At 37.9% G+C, this 27,889-nt stretch overlaps 1 protein-coding gene and 1 long non-coding RNA gene across 2 annotated transcripts in view; both read right to left on the reverse strand.

Annotated features, from left to right (window-relative positions):
* On the reverse strand, nt 1–27,619 carry LOC134648840 (G-protein coupled receptor dmsr-1-like). The gene is made up of 5 exons (XM_063503418.1): nt 26,755–27,619; nt 19,096–19,276; nt 5,048–5,214; nt 4,054–4,131; nt 1–61 (listed from the first exon to the last, which is right to left on the reverse strand). The coding sequence occupies exons 1-4, from the start codon at nt 27,514–27,516 to the stop codon at nt 4,114–4,116; spliced, it is 1,128 nt and encodes a 375-aa protein (XP_063359488.1). The 5' UTR covers nt 27,517–27,619; the 3' UTR covers nt 1–61; nt 4,054–4,113.
* Nucleotides 1–27,889, reverse strand: part of LOC134648860 (uncharacterized) — a 362,135-nt gene that overhangs the window by 65,790 nt on the left and 268,456 nt on the right. The gene's annotated exons all lie outside the window — the stretch shown is intronic.

Consider the following 27,889-nt stretch of genomic DNA (forward strand, 5'->3'; position numbering starts at 1 on the left):
CATGATACTCTGTAGTCCTTACTCGAATATCGATGTTTATTATAAGAGGGAGTACATTTCTCTGAAACAAAAGATACAATTAATTCGTGTTTTAGCTATATTACTCGTTCACTCACTGTCTTCGTGGAGCCTGAAATGTAATACTAATATTTATACCCACCAAAACAAAAAGTATACACATAAATAGAAAAAAAAACATGTATTTTTTGACAATTCCACGGAATACCTACATAATATCAATTCTGATTTTTTAATAAGTGTTTCGTGGGCAAGGAAGTACAAATACAATTAATAGATTTCTTTAGCCAAAATGTCACAAACGGAATCCTATTGTTTCATTATCTCCGTGACTGCGTCTATTATTAACGTGTCATAGTTATTAAGAGAATTCCCTTATTATAAAACATATACGTACATAACCATTTCCTACATATTTATGTTAGTTGATACTTGGACAAAGTGATACGAAGTATATCTGTACATGAGTCCCATGTACGCTAGACGATACCGTCCACCGGGTAACTACAACTATGCTACAACTACACAAAACGGGGGTTAAAACGAAATCTCAACGAGCTCTCGAGCAAGGCGAAATTAGGCGTACCTAGTCGTTGAAAAGAATTGCGCATTAGCTAATTTATCGTTTGTCATCTAAATTAAGACTTCTTTAGCCAAAATGTCTTAATGACTTTATCATTTTCTAAGTACAAGATGAATTAAATTAAACATATATTAAAGATGAAAGGATCCTTTGAAATAATAACTAGCTACGCGCATTGCTATGAAATAAAGGTGCATTTAAATTCGGAAAGAAATATCAACAATAGGTAGGTACCTACCCATTTTCCCGCCTGAGTAACACATAAAAGGATGTAAACAATCGATAAACTCCATATCATATTTGTGCTATAATCGAGTATTTGAAAGCGTATTGTACCCAATGCCAGTTATAGAACTTTAATAGCACGCTTTTGTGCGAGGAATTATGTCAATACGGGAATTACGGGAATTAAACTGGAAATTGCGGCTTTAGTTTTGCATTAGTACCTATTTACCTACAAATTGTGTTAGTTTGAATTTTGATTGTAAATCTAATGTGGACGACATTTTAACTATTTCTTCTAAATGGTCTAAAAATAATACAGATATTGTAAAATGGTGAACTTAAAATCGAAAATGTATAAAAAGGGCAATCATCATAAAGATAAAAGCGGATAAAATTGTAAATTGTAAGTAATCCGTAATTTAGAAGATACTTTTAAGTTATTATTTTTTTATGATTGTATATAACATTAACTAACAATAAGTTATTTGCTGAATAAAGATTATTTTGAAGTAATACGTTATGCAAAATAGTGCAATTTTAACATTTTCGAGGATAGCTACAAATAATTGACGACCGGTCTGGCCTAGATATGAGCGCCGATAGGCATATAGCCGGCGGCGGCGCGCCGGTCAAAATTGGTCGGCGGCGGCGGCGAATCGGCGGCGTGGCCTTGAAATACCTTCGATTTATGAAAAAAGAATTCAAACCAAAATTTTACCGAAAAAACATGTTTTTGCTGTAAGAAAGTTACGAAATAAATGCATTTTTTATTTTCAAGGATAATTTATTGAATAATGGTACGAAAAAAATTGATATCGTATAAACTGTGGATAAGCGGTATCGCGCGGCATCAGAGGCGGTCTTAATCATGGCGAGGCTTTGGCCGGAAGATCTTAGCGAGGCCCTTATCTTTTGTACTAAGTTAAAAATTGCGGATTGACTGTATCAGGGAAACGTCTTGTCGACAGTAAAAAAAAAAAACGAGCTCCGTCATTAACCAATATCGACCAAACAAAACCGATTTATGTCAAAAAGTAAGGCCCAATGCCGAGCTTCATATAACACCGAAGACTTGATTTCGACGCCTCCCAATGCGAGGCCAGAGGATGAGCTGCAAGTAAGCATACAGCTAAGAATCGAACGCCAAGTGTAAGCTTGGCTGACGGCTGAACGCCTGGAGCATTGAGCTGCGAGAGAGCAAAACTTGAAATTTCAACAGTGGCCAAGTTTAATTGAGACCCGATTCCGACGCCCTTCCGTGTGAAGCCAACGGCCCGGACATTTGGACGTGAAAACGCTTAAAATCTCAAAATTAACCCCATTTTATACCTTTTAAAGACGTTTAACCATGCTTGCAATGGTTAAATTCGCGATAAATGACGGATGGTTAGCTGGCAAAATTAGTTATGCATTGGATCGGTAATCCAAAGATGTGGGTTCGAGTCTCACGTTAGCCAGAGTTGATCACAGTAAATTTTTTCATTGTGATTGACATGTCTAGTGTATATATACAATCTATAAATTGTAATGTGGAACGTTCCACAATAAAACTGGAAGGTAATCAGTATGTTTATTACAAGCATATTGATGTTAAAATTGATATTTAATAATTTCGTTTCCCCAAGACTAGTAGCGCGGTTACTAGACAGATAAGTTTGCATTTGCCTTCGATATTTTTGAATTATATGGGCCTACAATACCTTTTCAATGCCTATAAACTATTCGAAGTGGCGCCGTTAATGATCTAAACTCGATTAAAAATATATTATCTGATTCTGAAAGTAGTAGTAACTACCAAGGTCACGCCGATGCCACGCCGATAGCGCAACGTCGGCGGCGGCGGCGCGAAAATTTTGTCGGCGGCGGCGGCGCGCCGGCGCGGCGCTCATATCTAGTCTGGCCTAGTGGGTAGTACCCTGCCTGTGAAGCCGCGGTCCTGGGTTCGAATCCCAGTAAGGGTATTTATTTGTGTGATGAGCACAGATATTTGTTCCTGAGTCATGGTTGTTTTCTATGCATTTAAGTATTTGTATATTATATCTATCGTTGTCTGAGTACCCACAACACAAGCCTTCTTGAGCTTACTGTGGAGCTTAGTCAATTTGTGTAAAAATGTCCTATAATATTTATTTATTATTTATTTAATGGTGGCACACTTATTTTGATACTTATTTACCCCACCTGACCTATCATAGTATTTATCAGACTCGCGCACCGCTTATAAGTAATTTTAAAATTGGTGATTTTTGTATAGTATGATAGCACCAAACAATGCTTTATTAAAAACATATACCTGAGGATAAATTTTACATTACAATTCGAAAACTTTCGCCGCCAAACATAGGCCACGCCATACATATACAATAAGCTTTTAGTGACTAATTTACACCAAATTCCGTAATATTTGAAGTTGGCTCCCTTTACAATAACGACAATATTAATTTGCCCGTAGTTCATTGAAACTTAAGTTGTTTGACGTTTGATAAATCCCTAAAGTTTAGTTGAAATTGGTTACACATTCCACCACTCTGTCCTCGGAAGGGCTGAAATTTCTAAATTCAAATAAAACGCACTCCTTAATAACATAGATTTCGCTTTTATATTATTAGTGTGGATTTATTGGCATATATTATACACGTAGTATACCTATATTTATTTTATTACATTTATAATGCATTTATATTATATGCCTATTAATATTAACAGTAAATCAAGTTTTTAGTGTTTTTTACATACGCCGCACTAACTTTGCTTCTGTGTGGCATAAAGGTTGACTGTTAGAGAATGCGTTTATGGCATTAAGTCCGCCTTTTGTAACTGTATATTTTTTACTGCACATTAAAGTTTAAATAAATAGAAATAGAAATTTAATATAAACCTGGGGGCTCAGCACGGTTCCATTTTTATCGACTATCACTATGCCCGTCACTTTCGCACTTACATACTCGTTAGAACGTGACAGGCATGGTGATAAACGATAAAAATGCGACCGTGCTACTAGGGCTGGACGTGGCCTTAGGCATAATATGGCATAGCGGGTAATAGCTAACCCCGCGACAATATCAGCACACGTCCCTAAAGCCTCATTCTATTTTCCTTACGTTAAACCACGTTATTTGTGGCCATTAGCGAGAAAGGCCAAGCATTAAACGCGTAAAATACGAGCGTGAGGACGAGGATAAAATTAAATATGCTCTTAAGCAGACTAATATGATAAAACAGCTTACCTTCGTTTGATTTTAAATAACACTCTCCTCCACCACCCTTATGAGGGCGGGACTTTGTCGCTATAGCGGCCCGGTCACCTGTGCACGAACCACTTCGTTAGTTATCATTAAATACACATTCAAGGTAAGTACACTCAGGATAAATGAAAGTTTTATCTACTAGTACTTTGCATAATCTGTATGTTTTGATTTTACTTGACTAAGATACAATTTCATTGTCATTTTAACTTTACAAAGGCCAGCCAAATACATAGGTACATATGTTTATTATTAGTGTAATGAAACTATCTAGTTAAATCTAGTCGGTAAATACTGTTTGTTCGGCTAAATTAAAATATGTACCAACATTTGTGTACAGTCAGCTGCAGAGATCACTGACCCCCGGAATAGAAAATTGATTGCAGGGGATCAGTTATCTTTACAGCTTAATGTACATAGCAAAGAATCACGAGTTTATATCTATATTATAATTGAATTCTTTTTCAGACATCCCCTACATCGCAAAATGATTGATTGTTAAAATAATCTATTTTCACACCCATTACATATGATACCTTGCTTCATAAAGTATATGTATCATCGTAAAAAAGTAACTTTTGCTCTTTCACATCGTCGTAGTAGGTACCTAGTAAAGTATAGGTTAGATTAACTGCTTGCTCCGGTAAAAAGGTTTTGTCATGTAGGTAGGTACTATTCCCAAAGGAGCACGAAGGTCTTCCATCAACTGTACATGAAACATAGACGTCGTTGACATAGCCTAACTTTATATATCGTAAAAATGTTATAAACAGAGTACCTATGTTACGCATAGTCTGGTGGAGAGGTAAAATAACTATAAAACGAGCAATATGAGTTACTCCGTGCTATAAGTGGCACAAGCTCGTGGGTGTTGGATTTAAACATTACACTGTTGCCTAAAAGCTAAGCCCTTGTGTGTCTCAGGGGTAATATTGTGAAATGGAAAAGTTTAGGAACTAGAGATTTAAAGGGATACCTGCGTGGTCGGTTCTAGTTTCGTGGCGAACTTGTTCGGTTCTTCGGGCGTAGAGAGCATACGGCGCACGAGGCGCGCGAACGTGCTGCGGAACTGCCGGCTCATGCTGCAGTACAGCACGAAGTTCACCGACGATGTGAACAGGGCCAGCACGTCCATGAGGTCGCCTGTGCAAAACAATTAGTGTAACGCCTGAGTGGACGCTCGAAGCGGAGCGTTCGGCGGGGCGTGCAGCAGCGTGGCGTCGAGCTCCCAAGTGATTTGAGCAGCGTGCACTAAGGCCGCTCCTATACGTTTGCATTTGTTTAACATGCATGCCGCACGCCCCGCCCCGCTGCACGCCCAACTCAAGCGTCCACTCAGGCCTTACACTTAAAGTAATTACTTGGGTGGATAATAGTTATTTGTACAACAAGAGATCAAAGTTAGATATTTCTTCGAGTGCTTATTTTGAGTCCCGTGCAAGCGAAAGATTCTATACTAGATTCACAAGCGTAGCGAGTTGAATCTAATTTAGAATCTTGAGCGTAGTAAGGGACTCAAAAGCGCACGAGATGTAAATAACTTTGATCTCGTGTAGTTCACAAAACTTTTCACAGTGAGAACATATTAGAGAACCCGAAAAATGTATTCCTTCTTCATCATCTTACCTCTATTCACTCATGTTTTCTTAAGATATACCAACAATTAAGTTTTCACCTTAGCAGCTCGAACAAGGGTACTTTGCTACTTAAAAACAGTGAGCAAAATCGCATTTTGCTCACTGTTTTTAAGTAGCAAAGTACCCTTGTTCGAGATGCTGAGGTGAAAACTTTTTTGTTGTTACCCTGGCGATGGCGACAATCGACAATAGTAGCATCTGCATAGTTTGTTGAAGAAATGTCATAGTCGGATTTAAGGCGTTTAGTCACCTAGTTTGTACATACCTACTTACTTACTCCTAATTATCATTTCTGATTTCCCCTTTCTGGCTTATAAGCACTCCTTAATTTATATCACTATGCCTATTAAGTAATTGCTCAATTTATGTAATCAAAGATTTGATGATCGTATAAAATGTAACCTATTTACCTAAAGATGACTAATTCATGTTTCTAATTTTACAGCTTATCTAGAATTCTAGATGGTGTTGGTGCTGTACAGCTTCGTATAAAATGCGGTAACTCTGTTTATCAAAAGTTAACATTTGACAATTCAGCTTCCATAAAACATATGGCACCATTATGTTCAACTGTCAAACTCGAAACAACGATGTTTCCTTGACTTTATACGTTATCGTACAATCATGCTACCTAAAGTGTCATTCAATAGAACTTGCTAACTATGTAAACAAACCGCCATACTAAAATTGACACTGAATGTCAAATTACTAGTAACTTTTGTGTAAACATTAGTATAGTTAGCAAGTTCTATTGAATGACACTTTAATATACAATACAAAAGAAGTACCTACCTAGGGCGACACATACTGGAACCCTATGAGGTACAGAGCATTACGGCCCAAAGAATCTGGAATTTCCTGGATTCAACGGGCATTAGTAGTGAACTTTAAAAGGCCGTCAGCGAAGCGGCACTCAAAGGCCCACAAAACCCCAATAATAAAAAGCTGCCATTATGAACACATGTAGAATAGTTCGGAAATTTCTAGCTCTAGAACAATAGAGTCGAAAATACATTTCAATATTCGTTTGGCCAAAAGCCCGCGAATATGGAAACAAAACTTCCTCCGATTGGAGAGAAAAATAAAGAAATACCAAGAATAATAATAATAATAGCCATGTGTATCCCTTGCTTTTAGATTAAAGTGTCTTAAAGGGACTCTGCGCTGTTGGCTTCGGTCCCACGTACGCCTCCCAAAGGTCCGGGACCCCATGGTCCCGAGATATGGAAAAGACATACAAATAATACAATACTCTACGGGTAACATTCCATTTCTGACCGCAGCTGCACTACTGGTACTGAACGCGTCGCTGTTACTGTCAATTTCCATAGTAAAATGAACAGTTGTGCAGCTGCGGTTGGAAATGGACTGTCACCTTAAGGATGACTAATGGCAGTAAGGACCGTTAGGGTGAAATGAAACGGAATTTATGCGGAAAACATCACGTTAGCCATTTTAGCTTCTGTAAGTTTACATTTTATCTGAAAGGCATAATACGATACCACACCGAAAACTGTAACCCCAAACTCATTTTTCGATTCCTGAAATTGTTATCGGTAACACGTCCAAAAGTATCGTGTTTGTGTACCAGGTGTGCAACTTATTTCACAGAGCCAGCCAATTTGCAAACGTAATATCTTCTCAAATAAATGGGTATGTTTTCCTATGAGTAGGCTGAAATCTCTTAATATTATATTCGAGTCTCGCTCGCTGCTAAAGAACTCCTATAGACGGAAAAAATATTGACGTGAGACGAGCAAATCAAATTATCCTTCAGCGTAAACGTACCACCTACGTATAGTTATAGGGAAATAATTTTGCTATCGTGGTATGAGTATTTTGATCAATTCAACACGAGTCAGAAAATTAAATAGCATAGCTACCTACTTATTTATCTGTATAAACAGACACATTAGGTATTTATATTTATTTATTTGTTTCTGTACATGTATTGTAAACTGTGTGAGGTGTGCAACAAAGAGTAGTGTATATGACTGCGGTGAAGTGAAAATGGAAATGTTTTCATTTATGGAAATTTAAATAGGTATAAGTAGATAATGAATAAAACAGCAATACCTACTTAGCCCTGTAATCAGAAGTCTGTGCTAATTCTTCTTTTTGTGTGCCTATGTGTTTCTTTCTTCTTTGTGAAACTAATTTTACAAGTAACACAAACACAAGTATGACTTACTGTTACTGTACGGGTCAATAGTTTTTACAGTTTTATTGTGGATCAATAGTCTTAATAATTTAAATAAATTATATTTAATTTAATTTGTATAGCTGTAGTATTATATTTAATTTAAATTGTATAGCTTATAGTTGCATTAGTTGCGCTCTCTCGAAAGGGTTTCCACGGAAGACCAGCGTCGGGGACTTCAAAGGTTCCTTGACATGAAGCTGAGTGGAGACCATTTCAGGAACGCTTTATAACCAATCTATGTCAGTGTTTTTATTAGTTAAGTTTAAATTAAGCGTTTTTGAATAAAGCTTTTTCTATTCTATTCTATTCTATTCTAATCATACTAAGTAATCATTATATAAAAACGCTGTTTTGAAATTCTCGTGGGTTGTACCATTTATCTTGTCTGTAAAATTTATGTGGCATAAAAATATTGTTACTTAATTGTGTGTGTAACTATCTTTGTTTAGAAAGTATAAGCTTAGGTATCCAGTAAGTACTAAACATTCTGAAAAAGGCATCGATCATTTGCCATAAATTATTGCAAAAATCGCGTGTGGGTTTTAAATTTAGCTCAACACAATGGATGCTGTAAGGGATTTAAAGCGTCATGTCATGAGTAGCTACCCCAAACATGAATTATTATAGGTTACGGTACAATAAAACAAATTAAGAGCCTCTGTTTTGCCATTATGAGTTTTACTCCCTTAAATCTCGCGATAACAACACGTGTATAAGGGCTATTGCCCTTATTAATGCTTTCAATATGATTATATGATTCTTATAAGTATAATAGTTTTTTACGAGAACTTTCCTTGCGATTATAAGTTTAACTTCCTTGTTGCGTGTCATTATAAAGCAGGTGGGCGTTTTTTTTTTGTTGTCCCAAACACTTTTTTTTCAAATTTGGGTTTTTTTATGTTATTTCTACTCAGAATCACGAGCTCTTTCTATCCTAATAGGAGAAAAAAAGTGTCCCAAAATTTCCATACATTTTTCGATCTTTCCATTACGCGACCACCATACAAAGTCTATGAAAAATGGTGACGGAATGGAAATAAAAACCTTAGGACACTTTTTTTCTCCTATTAGAATAGAAAGAGCTCGTGATTATGAGTAGAAATAACATAAAAAAAACCCAAATTTGAAAAAAAAAGTGTTTGGGAGAGCAAAAAAAAAAAAAACGCCCAGGTACAAGATAAGAAAGCTTACAATATAGCAACTACAAGGGGTGTATAGGATAATTGTCCTTATAATTTGTGCCCAAATGCACCCTTATTGGCGATAATATGGCTCATATAAGGATACTATTTTTGGCAATATAAGCCACAACAAGAGGAGTTTTTGTTTGTTGGGTACCGGCAAGGATATTCCGCCATTTTTGCGAAATGTAGCCAGTGAAAACAGTAATATTTATAATTACATTTTGTATGGTTTACATATATTTTTTACCGACATTCAAAATGAATTGCCAAGTACCTATAGTGAAATCCTTGTTGGTGCATAGGGTGCTTCAAAAAGTATGAAAAAAAATTTTTTTTTATTATTCTTTAGGGGCACCCTCTCATATGTTTTTGATTGTTAAGAAACTTACACAGTATTTTTTTTGGGTTTTTTCTAAATGATTTAGGGGTCGCTACCCGAGGTGAAAGTTTTAGGTTTTTACAAAAAAATACGTTTTTATAAATAATCTTTTATTATTATTTTTTAATTGTATTTATACTAAACTATGAATAACTTTACTTAATAAAGGTCTGTAAAACATGAAATAATTACAATAAAACATATATAACGTTGAACATGGCAATGGTACATGTCGAATTATTGCATTAAAGTAGACTTTTTTGTATTAGGAAATTTACGTCGGTATTCTTTAACCGTCAAAAGTAAAAATTGCTTCTGTTCCTCATTTGTCGTGTGAAGACGATTATATTCCTCCATCAGAGCTACTCCTCTTTCAGCTAAGTCATTGACAACTTTCATTGAATATACATAAGCTTTACATTTGTTGTAGTTGTCATCATTTTTCCACGACTTCACATCTTTCTTCAAGAAATCACATGAAACGGCCAATGTATCGAAAAAAGACAGTGTTTGGTTGGTTACAAAATCTTCCAAGTTTTTTACTAAAATTAGATCTTGATCAAGAGTTGCTCGCTTTGAAGAAACACCTAGACTTTTCTTTAATCTTTGCCACTCCGAAAAATATTGTAATAATTTGGCTATTACCTACATGTTTTTTTAGTCTGGTGGGAATACTTGCTTTTTCCCATATTTGTAATACATCGCAGGCAGTGTGTGTTGCGGAGTCTTTATTATTTAATTTCTCTATAATTTTATAATAGAAAAATGAACTCATTACTTCTTTAACAGACGGTAGTTTTGATTGAGGTAATGTTGGTGTCAGCTGCCCAATTAGCCATATATCTGTATTTTTTCTTGTTCTAATATCACTTTTACCAGCACTAGACGCCATTGTATGCCACTGTATGTATGTAGTCACTTATTGGAGTGAAAATAATGGTATTATACATCGACTTGCAATACCAAACACACGTCAACACGCTCAGAACGTTTAACACACTTGTACTCCGTATTCTTAGGTATTTAAATAAACGCAAACAACCAATTTGTAAGTTTTAGCGTAGAATATAACATTAATTGCTTAACTAACCAAATCTCTGAACTTCTATGTCACTGAACGACTTGACTAATGTGATTTTATGTATACCCTCAATTAGCTTCAAAAGTCATTTGAGGATAGATTTACTAGATTTATTTATGTTTATTTAAATGCCGACAAATGCAAACTATAGATTGAAAAAACTACTGATGGCATAACAGAGTGTATTAGAATCACAAATGGCTTATTTAGGAGGTATTTAGTAACATGATTGTAGCGACATGAGCAGAAACAAATATGCGATTTTTTAAAAGATTTGATGGCTGGTAGCGATCCGTAAATGTTGTTTAATTGAGAAATAAAAAAATACGTGTTAGTTTTTTTAGCGATTGGAAGCATTTAAGTCTATGCCCCGTTAAAAAATATCATTTTGATTTTTTTGAAGCACCCTATTGGTGCAGTTATAATATTTTAACTTGTAACATATTATAAATCGATATAATTAATAGAAAAAGACAAAGAAACCTTTTTAGGTCATTATATTATTTTTACATTTTAGTTATTTGCTTATGGAAACCGCCACCCTACTGCTATTTATACTTTCACATAAAATTGGAATTGTCTGACCACAGTATAGTATAAAAGTAGATTATAAGCATTTTGAACCTTTAGAACAGATTTAAAGATGTCAAAACTGCCATTAAATAAAGCTTTTGAAAAATAGAGGAAACAGACAAATAAATACTGGAGTCTTCCTTACCGTATAATACCGGACAGTGTGCTTCAGACACCAATATATACTATCTGGGGCCTATTGCATAACATTTTACAACTCATAATACAAGCGGAAGTCTCTTTCTAATAAAAGGGAATGAAAAGAGGCGTCCGCTTGTATTATTATGAGTTGTAAAATATTATGCAATAGGCCCCTGGTGGCAATATAAGAGCGGCCAGGAAAGTCGAATATTAATCCATAAATAAGAGTAGGTTCCAGATTTTATACATATAAAGATAAAATGGAGAAATAGCCAAAATGCACGCGAGGAATGCGGTGTTGTAATGCAGGTTGTTCGTCTTGTATATTTACTAGTTTCTGCTCATAAGCTTTTACGGTTTACCATATCACCTCGTAAGACAACAAAAGCACCAACAGAAAAGACAAACTCAACTACCTACCGAGGTAGTAAAAATGGGATAATTAACACGTTCACTGTTCCGTGCCCCACATATGGGTCACGGCAAGCAAGGCAAGTTAACAGTTGGGATAGTGAACGTATTAAATAGGTATATGTTTCAAAATTGCTTGAATTACAAAACAGGAAGATGATTAACACAAGGGAAACATGGCAAGGCTGGTACAACATTCGAGCAAACCCCCTGAGCGAGAAGCTTTCGGGGAAACGGAGTTGAAACAACTTTGGCTATTTTGGTTATATGTAAGTACATATATTGATCTCCCACAAACATATGGTAATTGATGCTTGGCATCCGCATATATAATTGGGCCTTTAACGATATGAGAGATTGCTTTGTAAATATTAAAGTTCAATTTCCGAGCCATAATTATAACATCGCCCGGGTAAAGTTAGGTAATCTTTTTCCTCTCTGAATGAGCCCTCATGGAACTTTGTTCCATGAATGGATTCCGGCAACTTAATTTCAAGTTAGAGCTCAATTTAGAAGTTTGCAAATGTTAGGAATACCTATATCTCAGAGTTTGCCTTACAGTCTGCCTGAATAACTTTATGATAATCTTAACGAATACGAATATCTTAATGTTATATGTGAGGTAAATTACTCAAAAGTTGATGAGAGTTAATTGTGCTCAAATGAGAGATTTACCCAGCGGCGTATAATTCATTAGGGACCTTAATTTGTCGACAATATTGCGGTTCTCGGTTAATTTATCTCTCTACTCGGGGTCAGACAAGAATATTAGCTCTTCTTGCCTCTAGTTGGTTAACCAGTAATTTACGAACCATTTCAAAATTTAGCTTTTTAAATTGGACTGAAATCGTATAGCCCGTATAGGGCGGTACTTGTAATAGGGCGGAATTATAAGTGCTGAGTTGCAAACAGTACGCGACTACCTGCGATCCAAAGTTTGTGCAAAGATACCCTATACCTACTTATAGTAAATTCACTAGAATCTTCCTTATACAATACTGCATCGAAAATATCACATATCCAGTTTCTAAAATAACCAAAAGTCCTTGAAATAGCTTGTACTTTTTTTTATTTAGGTAAGGGCAACATCTAAGCTTGACATGCTTGAACGTAAAAGTTTGTCTTTTTTCCCAACTCAGCCAAGTGAGGGTGCTGATTTTTTTTAGCAACTGCGCCGTTTGTGAAGGATTATGTTACAAAAAGAAATATTCAAAAAAGTTCAATAGTTTTTTTTAATAAATAATTACTTCACCCCGGAAATTCTCAACAAAAGTTAAAAGTAATAAAAATAAAAATCATAATTCGAAAACTACGAAAAGTCGGCTAACATACATATTCTGATAGCCCACAGCGTGAGGAATCTAAAAAAATTTTTTGGACGGCAAGGTTTGGACCAACCTGTATAACACATGCCGTGCCAACATCGCTCGTTCTGTGATACTAGAATGCCGTGAAAAACCTGTGTCCAGGTATTGAGAGCATTCTATCCAGAGTTTCGGTGTGGGATCGGGAGAATTTAGTCCAATTCAATCCCACCAAGGCTCAATTTTGCGCGTTTACCGCTAAGAAAACCTAATTTTTCAAGGCACAACCCTACCCATGCCAGGGAGTATTGGGAGCCTCGGTGTTGACATCTCCATCAGTGACGTCCAATAATTTCGTAGCCACCTTGCTGGGTAGGCTGCGCTCGTATCCAAAAAACTCGGTGTGCTCAATTGCCTTTGGGCAGGAGCACCTAGATGCCACCTTAGTCCCTTCAAATCAGTCCAAAGGCGCGCTATGAATAGTCTACGATCCCAAACTTACAAGCGATATTGAATCTTCAAGTCTAAGGAGATCTCCAACAAAGAAGTGTATAAGTTTTAAAATGGTCGGCAACGCGCATGTAACGCCCCTGGAGTGTAGACGTCCATAGGATGCGGTGACCGCTTACCATCAGGTGAGTCGTAAGCTTGTTAGCCACCGATGGACTAAAAAAACACTTATTTGTCTAAATGAAAATTAAACTTTAATAAGTAAAAAGTAACCCTTTCGTTCGTTCATTTCGTTTGGGGGGGGGGGGGGGCGCAAATTTGGTGCCTGCCCCGGGCACCATATCCTCTAGCTACGCCACTGACATGGAGTGCCAGAGCACTATATCCACGTCGTCAAGGACATGTACCGAGACGCTACTACAAGAGTGCGAAGCCCCGCCGGGTTAAGCGAAGAGTTCCAAGTGAAAGTCGGTGTTCACCAAGGCTCCGCACTTAGTCCTCTCTTATTCAACCTCGTGATGAACCACCTAATGGCACAGTTACAACGATCTCCCCCTTGGGACATCCTCTATGCTGATGACATAGTACTCATAAGTGAAGACTCCAGTACCCTACAACTCATGGTAGAGAGATGGAGAGGTGCACTGGAGAGAGCCGGTCTGCGAGTGAGTAAAGAGAAGTCGGAGTACATGCATTGAAATTTCAGTAGCACCAACAATAGCGCCAGCATCTTCTTACAAAACCATGTGTTGAAAAAGGTTTCCCACTTCAAATACCTCGGTTCTATTATCTGTGATTATGGGTCAATAGACATGGATGTTACCCATCGTATAAACACGGGGTGGATGAAGTGGAGAGAGCTCACGGCTGTGCTCTCATGCTCTGTGATAGTAGAATGCCAGTAAGAATCAAGGGCAAAGTATATAAATCAGCAGTGCGCCCAGCAATGACGTATGGGGCTGAATGCTGGCCACTCAAAAAGCAGCACGAAAATAAGATACATTGCGCTGAAATTAAAATGCTCAGGTGGGCAGGCGGCGTTACGAAGCTTGACTATATCAGAAACAATTATGTAAGAGGCAGTTTCAAGGTAAAACCTATCCAAGAAAAACTCGTAGACGTAAAACTTTAAATTAAGGTGGTATGGCCATGTGATGCGACGACCAACAGAACACATGACCAAAAAAGTCCTGGATATGGCTGTTGCAGCTCGGGGACCAAGGAGACCCCTGACAACCTGGATGTCAGTTGTAAGAAAAGACATAAAGAATGGGAATCTAAGACCAGAGACGACCCAGGACCGACCGGCCTGGCGACGCATGATTAGAAGGGCCGACCCCAAGTAAATGGGAAGGAGCCAGGCAAAAGAAGAGTACCTATATGATATCTATTTCAGTTTATAAATTTATATATGTATATAGGTAGGTAGTGTGAAATGAAGAACACAAATCAAAATATTTAATACAAATAATTTGATTTGTTCCTCCCTAGTTGTAATAGTCTAGTAAACAGCAACTGATCATGTTGTCTGTGTATAAAAATTACATGTACCATTTACACGCTTTATAAGGGATTTCATGGTTAAATAAATAAGCTGTCACTCACAACATAAAATTACCATCCGCCTCAATGATAATATCTGTCTTAGCGCGTTGAAGAAAGGACCAAAATTGCCGCATCAAAGACTGGCAACATATAGGTAAGTATTATGTACCCAAGCCACCGACTTAGGGCCACCCCACATCTAGCGTCTTTCGAGCGTCGGCGTCTCGTCGGCGTCTACAACTCTATGGCCCTGCTCGACGCAACGTCGACGCAACGTCGACGCAACGTCGACGCAACGTCGACGCAACTGCGCAGCGACGTCATTTGCCATAGCGCTGACCGACGCCGACGCCCGAAAGACGCCAGATGTGGGGTGGCCCTTAGGGCCCCCCCACATCTAGCGTCTCCCGAACGTCGACGCCTCACCAACGCCCGCGCGGCGTCGACGCCGCGCTCCCGCAGCGCCGACGCGACGCTGCGGCGCCTCTTGAACGTCGACGTCGCAGTGACGTCCGCGCAGCGTCGGCGCCGCGTTAGCGCCGCGCCTCCTCGACGTCAGTGGCGGCTGTCGAGCGTCGGAGCGTCTGACTGGACGTTGGTCGCCGCTGGCGTCGCGGAGGCGCTGCGCGGGCGCGGCGTCGGCGCTGCGTGGGCGCGGCGTCGGCGCCGCGCGGACGTTACTGCGACGTCGACGTTCGAGAGGCGCCGCAGCGTCGCGTCGCCGCTGCGGGAGCGCGGCGTCGACGCCGCGCGGGCGTTGGTGAGGCGTCGACGTTCGGGAGACGCTAGATGTGGGGGGGCCCTTACTCTCATTCATACGAAAATAAAGAAATAGGTAAGAATATATAAATAAAACATGAAAATACTTCACTGTGTCTTTGCAGACTGGAAACGTGTTGTTTTTTATCTTTTAGTTGTGTTACATAACCGTCATAAAGATTTCGTAATATTTTGTAGATCGTAAAAATACTCGCTAAACTCTCATTTATTATCTTAATCATAAACGCCACGCGTAGTTACGAGGGGCGTTCAAAATATTCTCGGTATTGATATCTTACAACCTCTTCTAAAATTTCTTTCGTTACTGGCCGCTAAGGTTTATTCATTGACATTAAAAAAAAGTATAATTCGAACCGAGATGTTCTTTTGTTTTTCTGCAATTGCTGAACAAACATGAACATCATGTGGGAATTGACAATGTTAACTAAATTAGAACATCGATGCGTGATAAAATTCTTGACAAAACAGGGTAAAAATCAAAAAACCATAAAAGAGGAAATGGATTGTGTTTACCGTGAGTCTGCTCCTTCTTTATCTACCATTCAAAAGTGGTCAAGCGAGTTTAAACGTGGAAGGGAGAGTGTTGAAGACGACCCTAGACCTGGCCGGCCTGTAGTAGCTACTTCACAAGAAAATATTGATAAAGTGGAAAAACTTATACTGGAAGATGGTCGAGTGAAGGTAAAATCTATAGCACAAGTAACCAATCTCTCTATTGGTACCGTACATGATATTATCCATGACCATCTTAATATGTCAAAAGTAAGTGCAAGATGGGTTCCGCGAATGCTGACTCGGCTTCAAAAAGACATGCGTGTAGCTTGTTGTTCCGATTTTATTGACCTGTGCGGTGAAAATCCTGATGAGGTGCTGCAAAGAATAGTTACTGGAGATGAAACCTGGGTTCATCATTATGACCCAGAGAGTAAACAAGAGTCCATGCAGTGGCACATTAAGGGTTCAGCTCATCCCAAGAAGTTCAAGGCCATCCCTTCAGCTGGCAAGGTCATGGCCACGATATTTTGGGATTGTGAAGGAGTATTACTGATCGATTATAAAGAAAAAGGTGTAAATATCACAGGACAGTACTACGCTAACATTCTACGTCAATTAAAGGATGCAATCAAAGAAAAGAGGCGAGGAAAGTTAACCAAAGGTGTTATGCTTTTGCATGACAACGCCCCCGTCCATACTGCTCATATTGCCAAGGCAGCTATTGTTGAATGTGGGTTTGAAACTGTTACTCACCCACCGTATAGTCCGGACTTAGCCCCCAGCGACTTCTTTTTGTTCCCCAATCTTAAAAAGGATCTGCGTGGAAATAAATTTTCCGATGATGAAGCATTGAAGGCGGCAGTGGAGGAGCATTTTTACACCAAAGATAAAAAATATTTTTATGCAGGATTAAAAAAAATAATTGATCGATCTTTTAAGTGTATGAACATAGGGGGGGAGTATATTGAAAAATAAAAATATCAAACTTTTCGTACTTGTTTGTTTTCATTCTCATACCGAGAATATTTTGAACACCCCTCGTACAGTCGAGTAACACCACTCATTGAACGCAAACTTCATGAAGTTAAAACAAATTTATTAACACTTACCTACTTTTTATAACGTCGAGTAATCAAAGAAAAAAAAAGACAACGCACTGTGCTATAAAAAAGTTTTATGGGGGTCGGTCGGCAGAATTCTGGCTATAGGTATACTGGGTCAACCAAATCTTGTCAGTAAATAGGAACAAAAAAAAACTATACTCATCCTTTTCTTTTGGGTGCTAGTACTAGTGTAAGACAAAGATAGTATGATTCTCTCTGTCTATGTTTGAAATCAAACAGACCTTTGACACACTATACAGGGTCAACAGGGTGGCCCATTTAGATCGGTCAGTATGGGAAAATCTGAAACTATAAGACATACGACGATCTCTTCTTAGGAACCATGTCATCGATTTTAGTAACAAGAAAATGACATGGTTCCTAAGAAGAGATCGTCGTATGTCTTATAGTTTCCGATTTTCCCATACTGACCGATCTAAATGGGCCACCCTGTATATGTTGTTTTTTTTTTTGCACGAGGTTGGTAATGGAATCATCTAGTGATCCTAAAGGTGACCCTTGGATATCAATTGCAGCTGCATCAGGTAAATTTAGGTACCTACTGTTGCGACATTACTGCTGCGGCGTTGAAGCGGGCGCGGTAACTACCAATTTCCTTGAAAAATGAATGACATTCACAGCCGCATTAGGGTAACATTCCATTTCTGAGCGCAGCTGCACTACTGGTACTGAACGCGTCGCCGTTACTGTCAATTTCCATAGTAAAATGAACAGTAGTGCACCTGCGGTTGGAAATGGACTGTCACCTTTACTGCCACGATTAGAACACTCAATTCGTCACTTATTTCATCAAGGAAATTGGCAGTGCCAGCGCCCGCGTCAAGGCTAAAGCACTAATGTCGCAACAGCAACGCAGCTTTAGTTGCATTCCGAATGTTACCTTAAAAGTGACAGTCCATTTCCAACCGCAGCTGCACTACTGTTCATTTTATTATGGAAATTGACAGTAACAGCGACGCGTTCAGTACCAGTAATGCAGCTGCGGTCAGAAATGGAATGTTACCCTTACGGATCTATCGCTGATTCGAATTTGAATTTGAACATTCTTTATAACTCACGCTTAAACGAATTGATAAAAAAACCGACTTCAAAAAGGATGAAATAAAATATTATCCTTTTTGAAGTCTATGCGTTACCAACAACCAAAAATGTTACCAAAAATGAGATTTATAGCCATAAAGCTGATTCTTTTTGACTGGTATTGTTACTACTTGGCTTGGCACCGACTTCAAACATATCAGTTAGTAACGCATAGACTTCAAAAATGATAATATTTTGTTTCATCCTTTTTGAAGTCGGTTTTATTTTTTTTGAAAAGTTTTTATTTTTCCATTTTTAGTTTTAACGCATTGTTATGAGCGCGACACATGAATGAAAAAAATTGGACTACTCTGTAAAAAGTTATGCGTGGTCATACGTTACAATCGGTGAGTGAAAAATTAATCATCCCCTATTTTCCTACCCTTAAGGTTGGATTTTTTTCCAAATTTATATGGGACCAACTTCGGGGTTATACCCTTTCCAATAAAAAAATAAGTATCAAAATCGAACTACTCTATAAAAAGTTATACGTGGTTATACATTAAGGAAAAAAATATACCTATACGCGTCGACTTGGGAACCTCCTCCATGTTTTTCGTCGGTTAAAAATGGCAGATGTTTTTTTCTATTATAACCAGTTCAATTTCAATAAAACGTAGCCAAAATAAATACTGACCGAACATTCCATAACAGTGAGTGAAGAAATCGGGCGCGAGTGCACTGGCTAGACCCAGGAGGCCCTGAGGCACCTCTGTGGAGAGGAACAGGCCGAGCACCGCCAGCAGCATCCGCGTCGTGCGGTCCGTGCGGCTCGAGCGCCTCGCGCTCGGCTCCTCTGCTAGGCACTGCTTCTCAGCCTGGGAAAACCAGAGTAATGTTTTAGTATACAATTAGGGCAATATGATGTATGGGAAGGGGTGAAAAGCTAAGTGAAATGTGACTTAAACTATATTGTTATTTCAAAAACAACGAAAATACGTGCGTCGTTAACAAATTATCGTGTAATCATGGTATCGTGTAAACTATAATCACCGCAATTCTATTATTGATTATAAAATAAATACTGTTTATTTGCCTCCGGGAAAATCGTAAAAGAGACAAAAGTACTCGGTACGTAGATGCACATATTCTGTCAAAAGTTTTGAATAATCATCATGATGGTTTCTCGGCAGTGATAAATATAGTTCATTAATTACCATCCCTCATAATCCAAAAGACAAATTGTGATAAATTACTGTTATAGAGAATCTTAGGATCACATGCAATTAAAACTTGAAGTAGGTATCTAGAGCCACTGTGAAATGCGAACATTGACGGTAATCATGTGGTGCTTACCATAGAAAAGGAAGCGCCGGAAGCTCCGGCCCGGCCTAGCGTGAGTCATCCTTTATGGACGTCTGCCAAAGCATCGTCGATCAGCTGCTGCTGATATAATCGACTACCGCTATCGGCATTGCGCCTAAATGTCTAAAAGATTTTTTGAACCTCTTATCTGTAGGATAATGACTAGAGATGCCACGAATATTCGGCAACTATTCGGTATTAGGCCCATTCGGCCACTTTGCCGAATATTCGGTATTCGGCCGAATGTTGCCTACTATTCGGCCGAATACCGAATATCTGTTGGCCCTACCTAAAAAGAAAAATTACACAAAAATAATACCAAAACTTAGATATATGTATTTAATATTTAAAATGTATTATTGGAAAGTTGTTAAATAGGAAGACCCTTTTTTAAGCATTTGTTGATTATGAAATATTTTATTTTTATCAGGGGTCTGATTTGATTGACTCTAACTTCATTCATTAGTTCTGTTTTACAAAAAATATACCTTGGCAAACGTTGTGCTTTGTTGGCGAACAGTTTTCATAATAATCATGACTCACAATGTTCGCATCTCATGCCGAATATTCGGTATTCGGCCGAGGGAATGGCCGAATATTCGGTATTCGGCCAAAACCACTATTCGGAGCATCTCTACAAATGACTAAAACCCGTACCTAAACAAGTACCTAAAACAGGTACCTTGTACAAGTGGTTACAATTTTTATCGATTTATGTAATTATTGTAATATGAGACTAAAAGAGACGAGTCTAAAAGAATCAAGCGTAAATTGAAGGCTGGCTTACTTCGATTGAAATAGCCGTCCATCATAAAAAAATCTATTAGCGCACCATTGTTTCCACTCAATCACCGGCAGCTTGAATTCAGAAATTGACATCAACGGGGGCCAAGAACGTTCAATTATGTTTTAGGGTTCCGTACCCAAAGGGTAAAAACGGGACCCTATTACTAAGACTTCGCTGTCCGTCCGTCTGTCACCAGGCTGTATCTCATGAACCGCGATAGCTAGACAGTTGAAATTTTCACAAATGATGTATCTCTGTTGCCGCTATAACAACAAATACTAAAAATAAAATAAAATAAATATTTAAGGGGGGCTCCCATACAACAAACGTGATTTTTGACCGAAGTTAAGCAACGTCGGAGTTAAGCGGGGTCAGCTCAGTACTTGGATGGGTGACCGTTTTTTTGCTTGTTTTGCTCTATTTTTTGTTGATGGTGCGGAACCCTCCGTGCGCGAGTCCGACTCGCACTTGGCCGGTTTTTTACATTCCTTTTATAATTATAGGATTTAGCTAATGACAAGAAGCGCTTTACTTGTGTCTCTAATGACGCCCAGAGGGATCGCTTGGGGACTTTCTAGATTTTAAATTCGATTAGTGTAGTTGAAGGCAGCTTTTTTTATTAAACGGTCGAAGGCATCGCGAGGCCTATGGCTCCTTACGCAACATGCAAATTGGACCTGGCTATATTAGCAACCCGCCGCAGACGCTTGGCAGTTTCAGTTACAATATCTGCCTTCATTTATTGAGCAACGTCATGATTGATTAATCAACAAAATTAATTAGTAAGTGGTCTAAGTTTTAATTATTCATAGATACTTTATTAAAGGGATTGTTACAGCTTTTACACCAATACTCTTCGATTTTCGATGTGTAAGGGCGCCAATGTGTAATGAATGATAAGCTATGATAAGTAACTCACCTCCCAATACGTTATGGAAATTGCAAGTGCAAATCCAAATGGAATTCGTTCCAGTTGTCTGTATGTGTCCCTCATAAACATGATTAATGCAAGATTGAAAACTAATCTGCTCGATGCTATCCATCATCTGTTCTTCTAATACGCATCCCACGCTTTTGCGAGTAGAACTGATAACAGTATTCACGTGCCGTATATAATAAGTAATATCTGGGTGACCGAGCTCGGAAAACATATAAAAACTCGAAAATGCGCGTTTTCCCAGAGATAAGACCTAGCTAGATCGATTTCTCGCCCCCGAAAACCCCCATATAGTAAATTTCATCGAAATCGTTAGAGCCGTTTCCGAGATCCCCGAAATATATATATACATATATATATATATATATATATATATATATAAATAAATAAATATATAAATAAACAAGAATTGCTCGTTTAAAGGTATTAGATAGATAGATTAGATTAGATAACATTACTCGGAAAACACTCAAAGTATGTATTATTTATAGGTGAGGGTGGGGAGGGTCGATCCCTAGGGGACACTTGGTATACTTCATTTTTAATCAAACCAAACGAGATACAATTTTTTGCGCTGGTAACACTCATTCATTCGTTCCTAACTTCACGTTCTGTCATGGCACTGTATCGGAAAAGTCAGTGGTTCAAAAATGGCGGACGGTGAAAGATTTTCTGCGTACTATATTCAATTTTCGGTAAGCTTTAACTGGATTTATTGTATAATATGAGATGGAAATGATGTTAGTGAGTGTGCTTATTTTATTTGTTGTTTATTGAAGTGATGATTAACTTGGATTACATTGATATACGCGAACACATGTTTCGAGTACGGCACGTTTTATAATTTTACTATGTATGGGGAGACTTTGTCTTTTTCTTCAGGGGAGATATGATTCCGGGATCATGTCACCCCCAAAGCGATCAAGTATACATTGTAATAAATTTACTTACAAAATGATTCATAGAGCTATCATAAATATTTTCTTTTCTTTAGTAAATCATGCCGCGAAAGTACGACCAGAGAAACACTGATTTAAACTTTCAAGGTTTTTGGCTCATTATTGTTTATTAAAACGGAATTTAATGGCGTACCTATAATTCAGTTTTTAATTATACAACCGACTCCGAAAACGGAATTAACCCCGTGGCCTTTGAAAAGACTGACTAAAGTTGACATCAACATTTTACGAACTACCCGTACTTGGTCTTTTTTATCAAGTTAAACGTTTTACACACAGGGGATGTTACTCGGTCGACAAAAAACACTTCTAACGATATTTAGTTTTCAACCGGCGATATTTGTTTTTATGGATGAAATGCTATTTCAATGGCTTTCCGACCTTATGTACTATAGAACCGACGGTCCATAGAAAGGATTTTAGGATTATGCAGCTTAAACACCGTCCTCAAAACGTGAGCCGTAAATTTCTAAACTTATTTATTATAGTAAACAATAATGACCAGTGATGGGTAAAAAAATTAAAATTGCTGTAGGTATCTGACGCTAAAAATACCTTCATAAGAACTTTAAAAAAATTAGCTTGTTACAAGAAATTTTATGTTAATAACTTAGATTTTTGTTTTTTTTTTGGTACAAAAATTGATTCCCTATTTTATGTTGTTTTATGGATAATACGAATACATTGTTTTTTTAAAGTATAAGATTATGGATTAATATGTGTTTGATATCTTCATATATTAATTTTCTGTAGATAAAGTGAATAAATTAATGTAGATATTACCCTCGAAATATGACATTGCCACTTAAAATCTTTTTACCAAGTGTCCCCAAATCTGGAAGACTTGATCCCTTCGGCTTAGACATCTGATTACCGGAAATACAACTTCAAAGCATGGAAGATGCAATATATATACGTTTGCTGTGTATTTTACAAATTATAGATGCATTGCTAATAGCGATCCGAGTTATATAATCAATGACAATCTGGTATGGGGAGACATGGTAAAAATATGTTTACCATGTGTCCCAAGAACCAGGGTCACTTGATCCCCCTAGGATCAAGGCTCCCGACCAGGGGTAAACAAGTCTCCCTTACATAGGGGACACATGGTAAAAGTCAACAGTATGGGTTTTCATTAAATAATGATCTAATTTATTGCACAAATCTGTTCTAATTCAAACTATTAATGAAGAGATAAATTCTGAGTCGTATGGTCTATAAAGTTTTTCAATACTACAAATAGTTAAGAAAATGTATGCTAAAAACAAAAGGGGTGATCAACCCTCCCCAGTTTCCCCTACCTTTCCTGCTGACAGGCATTATAGTGTTCCGATCCCTTAGGAGTTGTGTACGGAGCCAAACTAACCGTATAACCTACATGATTTCCTTTATAGTAGGAGATCCGTTACATGAATTTCTACCCTCATGCAAGGTAATGTACCTATGCATTGAGAAGTTGGTTGGTTAGTTACTTAAATCCTATAGTAAGTGGGACAAAAGGCTAGAAGTGAAAATGTTTCTTAAAATTTTCCCGCAATTATTAACTTTAGAAGTTTATTTGAAGATGAAAATTCTTTTTTTACCATACTTATTTATATGTATATATTTTTACCATGACATGTCACACGCGTCAAGAAAATAATTATAGAAGAAGATAATAATGACGAAGTAAGCATATTTTTCAGTGTCATAATACAAAAATGCATAAATCGGGAACAAGGCCTGCTCTACGCGATACATACAAAATAGTTGGTTACAGATTTTTTTTTAAAGCTATGGGATCAAAATTCCAGACGGAGGTGGTAAAAAGACGTGAGTATTTTTGGGGCACTTCGCTGCTTCATTAAAAAGCATGTAAAAACGCAAGAGATAACAAAATCTAATAACCATTATGTTTTTTTAATTTATCATTTTTTTTTTTTTTTAGGTATTAAAATCATTTATTTACAAACAAGATATATACAGTGTATTACTAAAAGAAATTAAAAACTAGCTTAAATCTAAAATATTTATCATTAGTTTGTCTATTTGATATAGGTACATCAACAATTTGTTTAAATAACTTTTAATCTATAGTTGTTATGTTTAATTTATGTTATAACGGAATTTATGGCTAGACTAGGTAAATAAGAAAAATACAATTCAAATTACTATAAAAATCATGCAATACTTTTCTTTATATAAATTTGATTTAAAAATATGTATGCACATCAAATAATACAAATACTTTTCTCTGCCTTAGAATGAAACCATCTATTACGAGTACAAGGCAACCTATGCAAGTTCTAAGAATACTATCCACTTAAAGTAGTTTTTTGGACTGAATCAAATAACAGATGAGGGTAGAAATACGTTATTCGTATCTTAGACTATCAGACTATTGAATCAAGTTTGTGTGAGACAGTGGCGTGTCTATCGCTACTCTAATGGTGAAAAATAAGTGTTTTGTTATAGGTAGCATATAGAAAATTATCATTTATTATCAGAACCCTTTTGACGAAACTATAATGAACCGACTAACTACGAGTATACTAATCAATAATATAATGATATGGCGACCAAGGTCAGTAGGTATTACGAAAACTTTTGATGATACCAGCGTTCTGTTTTTGTTACTATATTGAAATAAAGAGGACATTTTCTTGAAAGTGGTATTTTTTTTATAAAAGTATCACTACTACCTATAGTTTGTCAAAGGACTGTCTCATTTCAAACATAGACAGATAGGATCATACTATCTTTGTCTTACACTAGTACTACCACCCAAAAAAAAGGATGAGTATAGTTTTCCGGGTTCTTACTGAGTGACAAATTGGTTTGACCAACTATACATTATGTACTTATTATTGTCAGAGAGTTATAGTTGTTACAGAAACTGCGATAAGACAGACCATTTAGCGCTACAAATTGGTTTTATGTCTTTTTTTGTCAACATTGAAGATAGAACAGATCATGTGATCATGAAACTGTCTCAAAATGGATAAATGATCTGTCTAAAAGGGGATGACAAATAAAATAAGTGTCTTAATAAAGGCCAAGCCACACCGGATGCGTGTGCGTGACGTGCACGTACACGTACGCGTCCCGCTGCGTTGTAGAATACGAAAACACATAAGAGAGGACACACCGCTTGCGTGACGTGTGCGTGACGTGCGCGTACGCGTGACTTGCACGCAACGCAGCTCCGACGAGACAAACCGGCTGCGTACTGCGTGCACGCGTCCACGCAGCGGAGCGGCAACGTCGCTTCGTTGCGTGCAGTGATGACGTTGTGTTTAACTGCGATCCCTATGAGAGGGCGAACCGAGCAGGTTCGGACACGCACAGCTCGGTGCTGCATAGGTGCTGTGCGTGTACACGCGCAGCTCGCTTGTATTTATTTACAACTCGGTCGGTGCGCGTGCTGGTTTTTAATATGGATTCAGTGATAAAAGAAAAACTAATTAAAATCTTTCGTCAATACGAATGTATATTTACAACATAGCACAAAGATTACAAAAAAATACGTCTTATATAAATAATTTGGCCTGTGGGAACAAATCGATGTTAGGTATTAACCAGGCATATTATATGTGTAATAATTGCAATGGCGGCATTAGGTGAGCTGCTTCCATTTACAACGGGAGTCACATTATGTAGGTACTGTCGCAGGAGTATTTTATTTTACTGCACGCATGACTGAGCTGCAGCGTGCACCTGCGAGGCGTGTGCAGCACACTGCGTGGCGTGCGCTGCGTGACGTGCGCGTCACCCGGTGTGACAGGGGTGCTGCGCACGTCACGCAGCACACGCCACGCAGTGTGCTGCACACGCAGCCGGTGTGGCTCGGGCTTTAGTTGTTGCTTTTCCAGTAGGTACCACTGTACCGTTCGTAACAATAAAATTCTACGTGACATTTAAGCTCTCCAAAGGGCTTCTACGTGTTGGATCTATATCCCCACGCGAGCCTATCAAAAGACCGGGATTTATAGGCCTGTGAAATCCAAAATAAAAATAATGGAATGTATCAAATAACAGAGCATAATGCAATATACATAAGGATTAACAAAGTATCCCGAAACCTACTTTTAAAATGTTCCACTTTACCCGTTCGTTGGTTGAAGAATTTAATTAATGCTCTTCGTTTGTTTAGTTATGAGATTGATATTTAGCTTTTGGTTTATGCAGCATGTCAGATGAGTTAATAATAAATAAACCTGTCTACACCACATATATTTATTTATGTAGCTGTCAATTTTGACAGATAGTTTACTTAAAATTTAAAGTTTGGTTTGAGATGTTTACAAGAAATAATTAGGTACGTACCTCGTTTGGTCCCACGGTTGAACGTTTCAAAAGTATCTGCCTTCTTCTTTCCGTGATAGTCAATTTTGAAATTAGACACAAACTTAGAATTGATAACGCTATACTAGGTACGAGTTTTAATATAACACTGTATATCCACATAACAGCTGTAACGAATTGTACGTTCTTAGACATTTCTAACACGTAAACGGTCCGATTATCTGGCAGAGCCAAGTCCTCTGCGAACTCGGAATTGTTGTGTTGCGTCACTTCACTTGGCACTATATTCATTGCGAAATAAATAGGAAGACAAAGAAACGGGCAAATCACATACGCGCTCACTATAGCTGTAGTAGTGTTTTTCTTGCTACACCAAGTCCGGTTCCTTTGAGGATAAGCGATAGCGACATACCTCCACACTGCAAGCGTCACTGTTAACCAGATCGATATTGTGTGGAAAGTCTGACTGAAGATGGAATGGAAGTAGACAAAAACGGCCCACGTGTAGGTATTCTGATTGATTTGGGGGCCAATTTTGATATTCATGTGTATCACGTAGGGTATGTATTCGAGCATGACCAAGAGATCTGCGACGGCGAGGCCGGTGAGGATGGAGTTAGTGGTGCTGGTCATCTCGCGGCGGCTGAGTACTGCAATGTTGATAGAGTTCGTGGCTGATCCGACAACGCAAATGACCAAAGCAATGTAGCCGTGTAACCGGCTATAAGCCTTGTTAAAGTTTGTGGCGCCTGGCACACAGAATGCGTCTGTGACATTCGCCATGTTGGATGTCCGGTTGCCAGCCGTTACGCCTTATCATCGAGGGTGTGACGATGAAAGCATTTCGGTCCATGCGATATAACCTGTCTCGCAAGACGTGTCGTCATTACATCTGAAACCAAAAATATTATAACTGTTAATTGATCAATGAAACAAAAAACATGAACCGGCGATATTTATTACAATTAAACGACTAAGCGACTGGGGTAATTTTGCGAATTAATAAAGGTACGATTTTATAATATTATATTCGTCAGTAAATAGTATAATCAGCAGTCGAGTACTAATTTAGCCTATATCAAGATTAATTAATTTCGCTGAACTTTATCAAACTCAAACAAATTAATGAAACGGATCTTCATTTGCTGCGTGGGCT

The sequence above is a fragment of the Cydia amplana genome, chromosome 6 (assembly GCF_948474715.1).
Source record: "Cydia amplana chromosome 6, ilCydAmpl1.1, whole genome shotgun sequence".
Taxonomy (NCBI): domain Eukaryota; kingdom Metazoa; phylum Arthropoda; class Insecta; order Lepidoptera; family Tortricidae; genus Cydia; species Cydia amplana.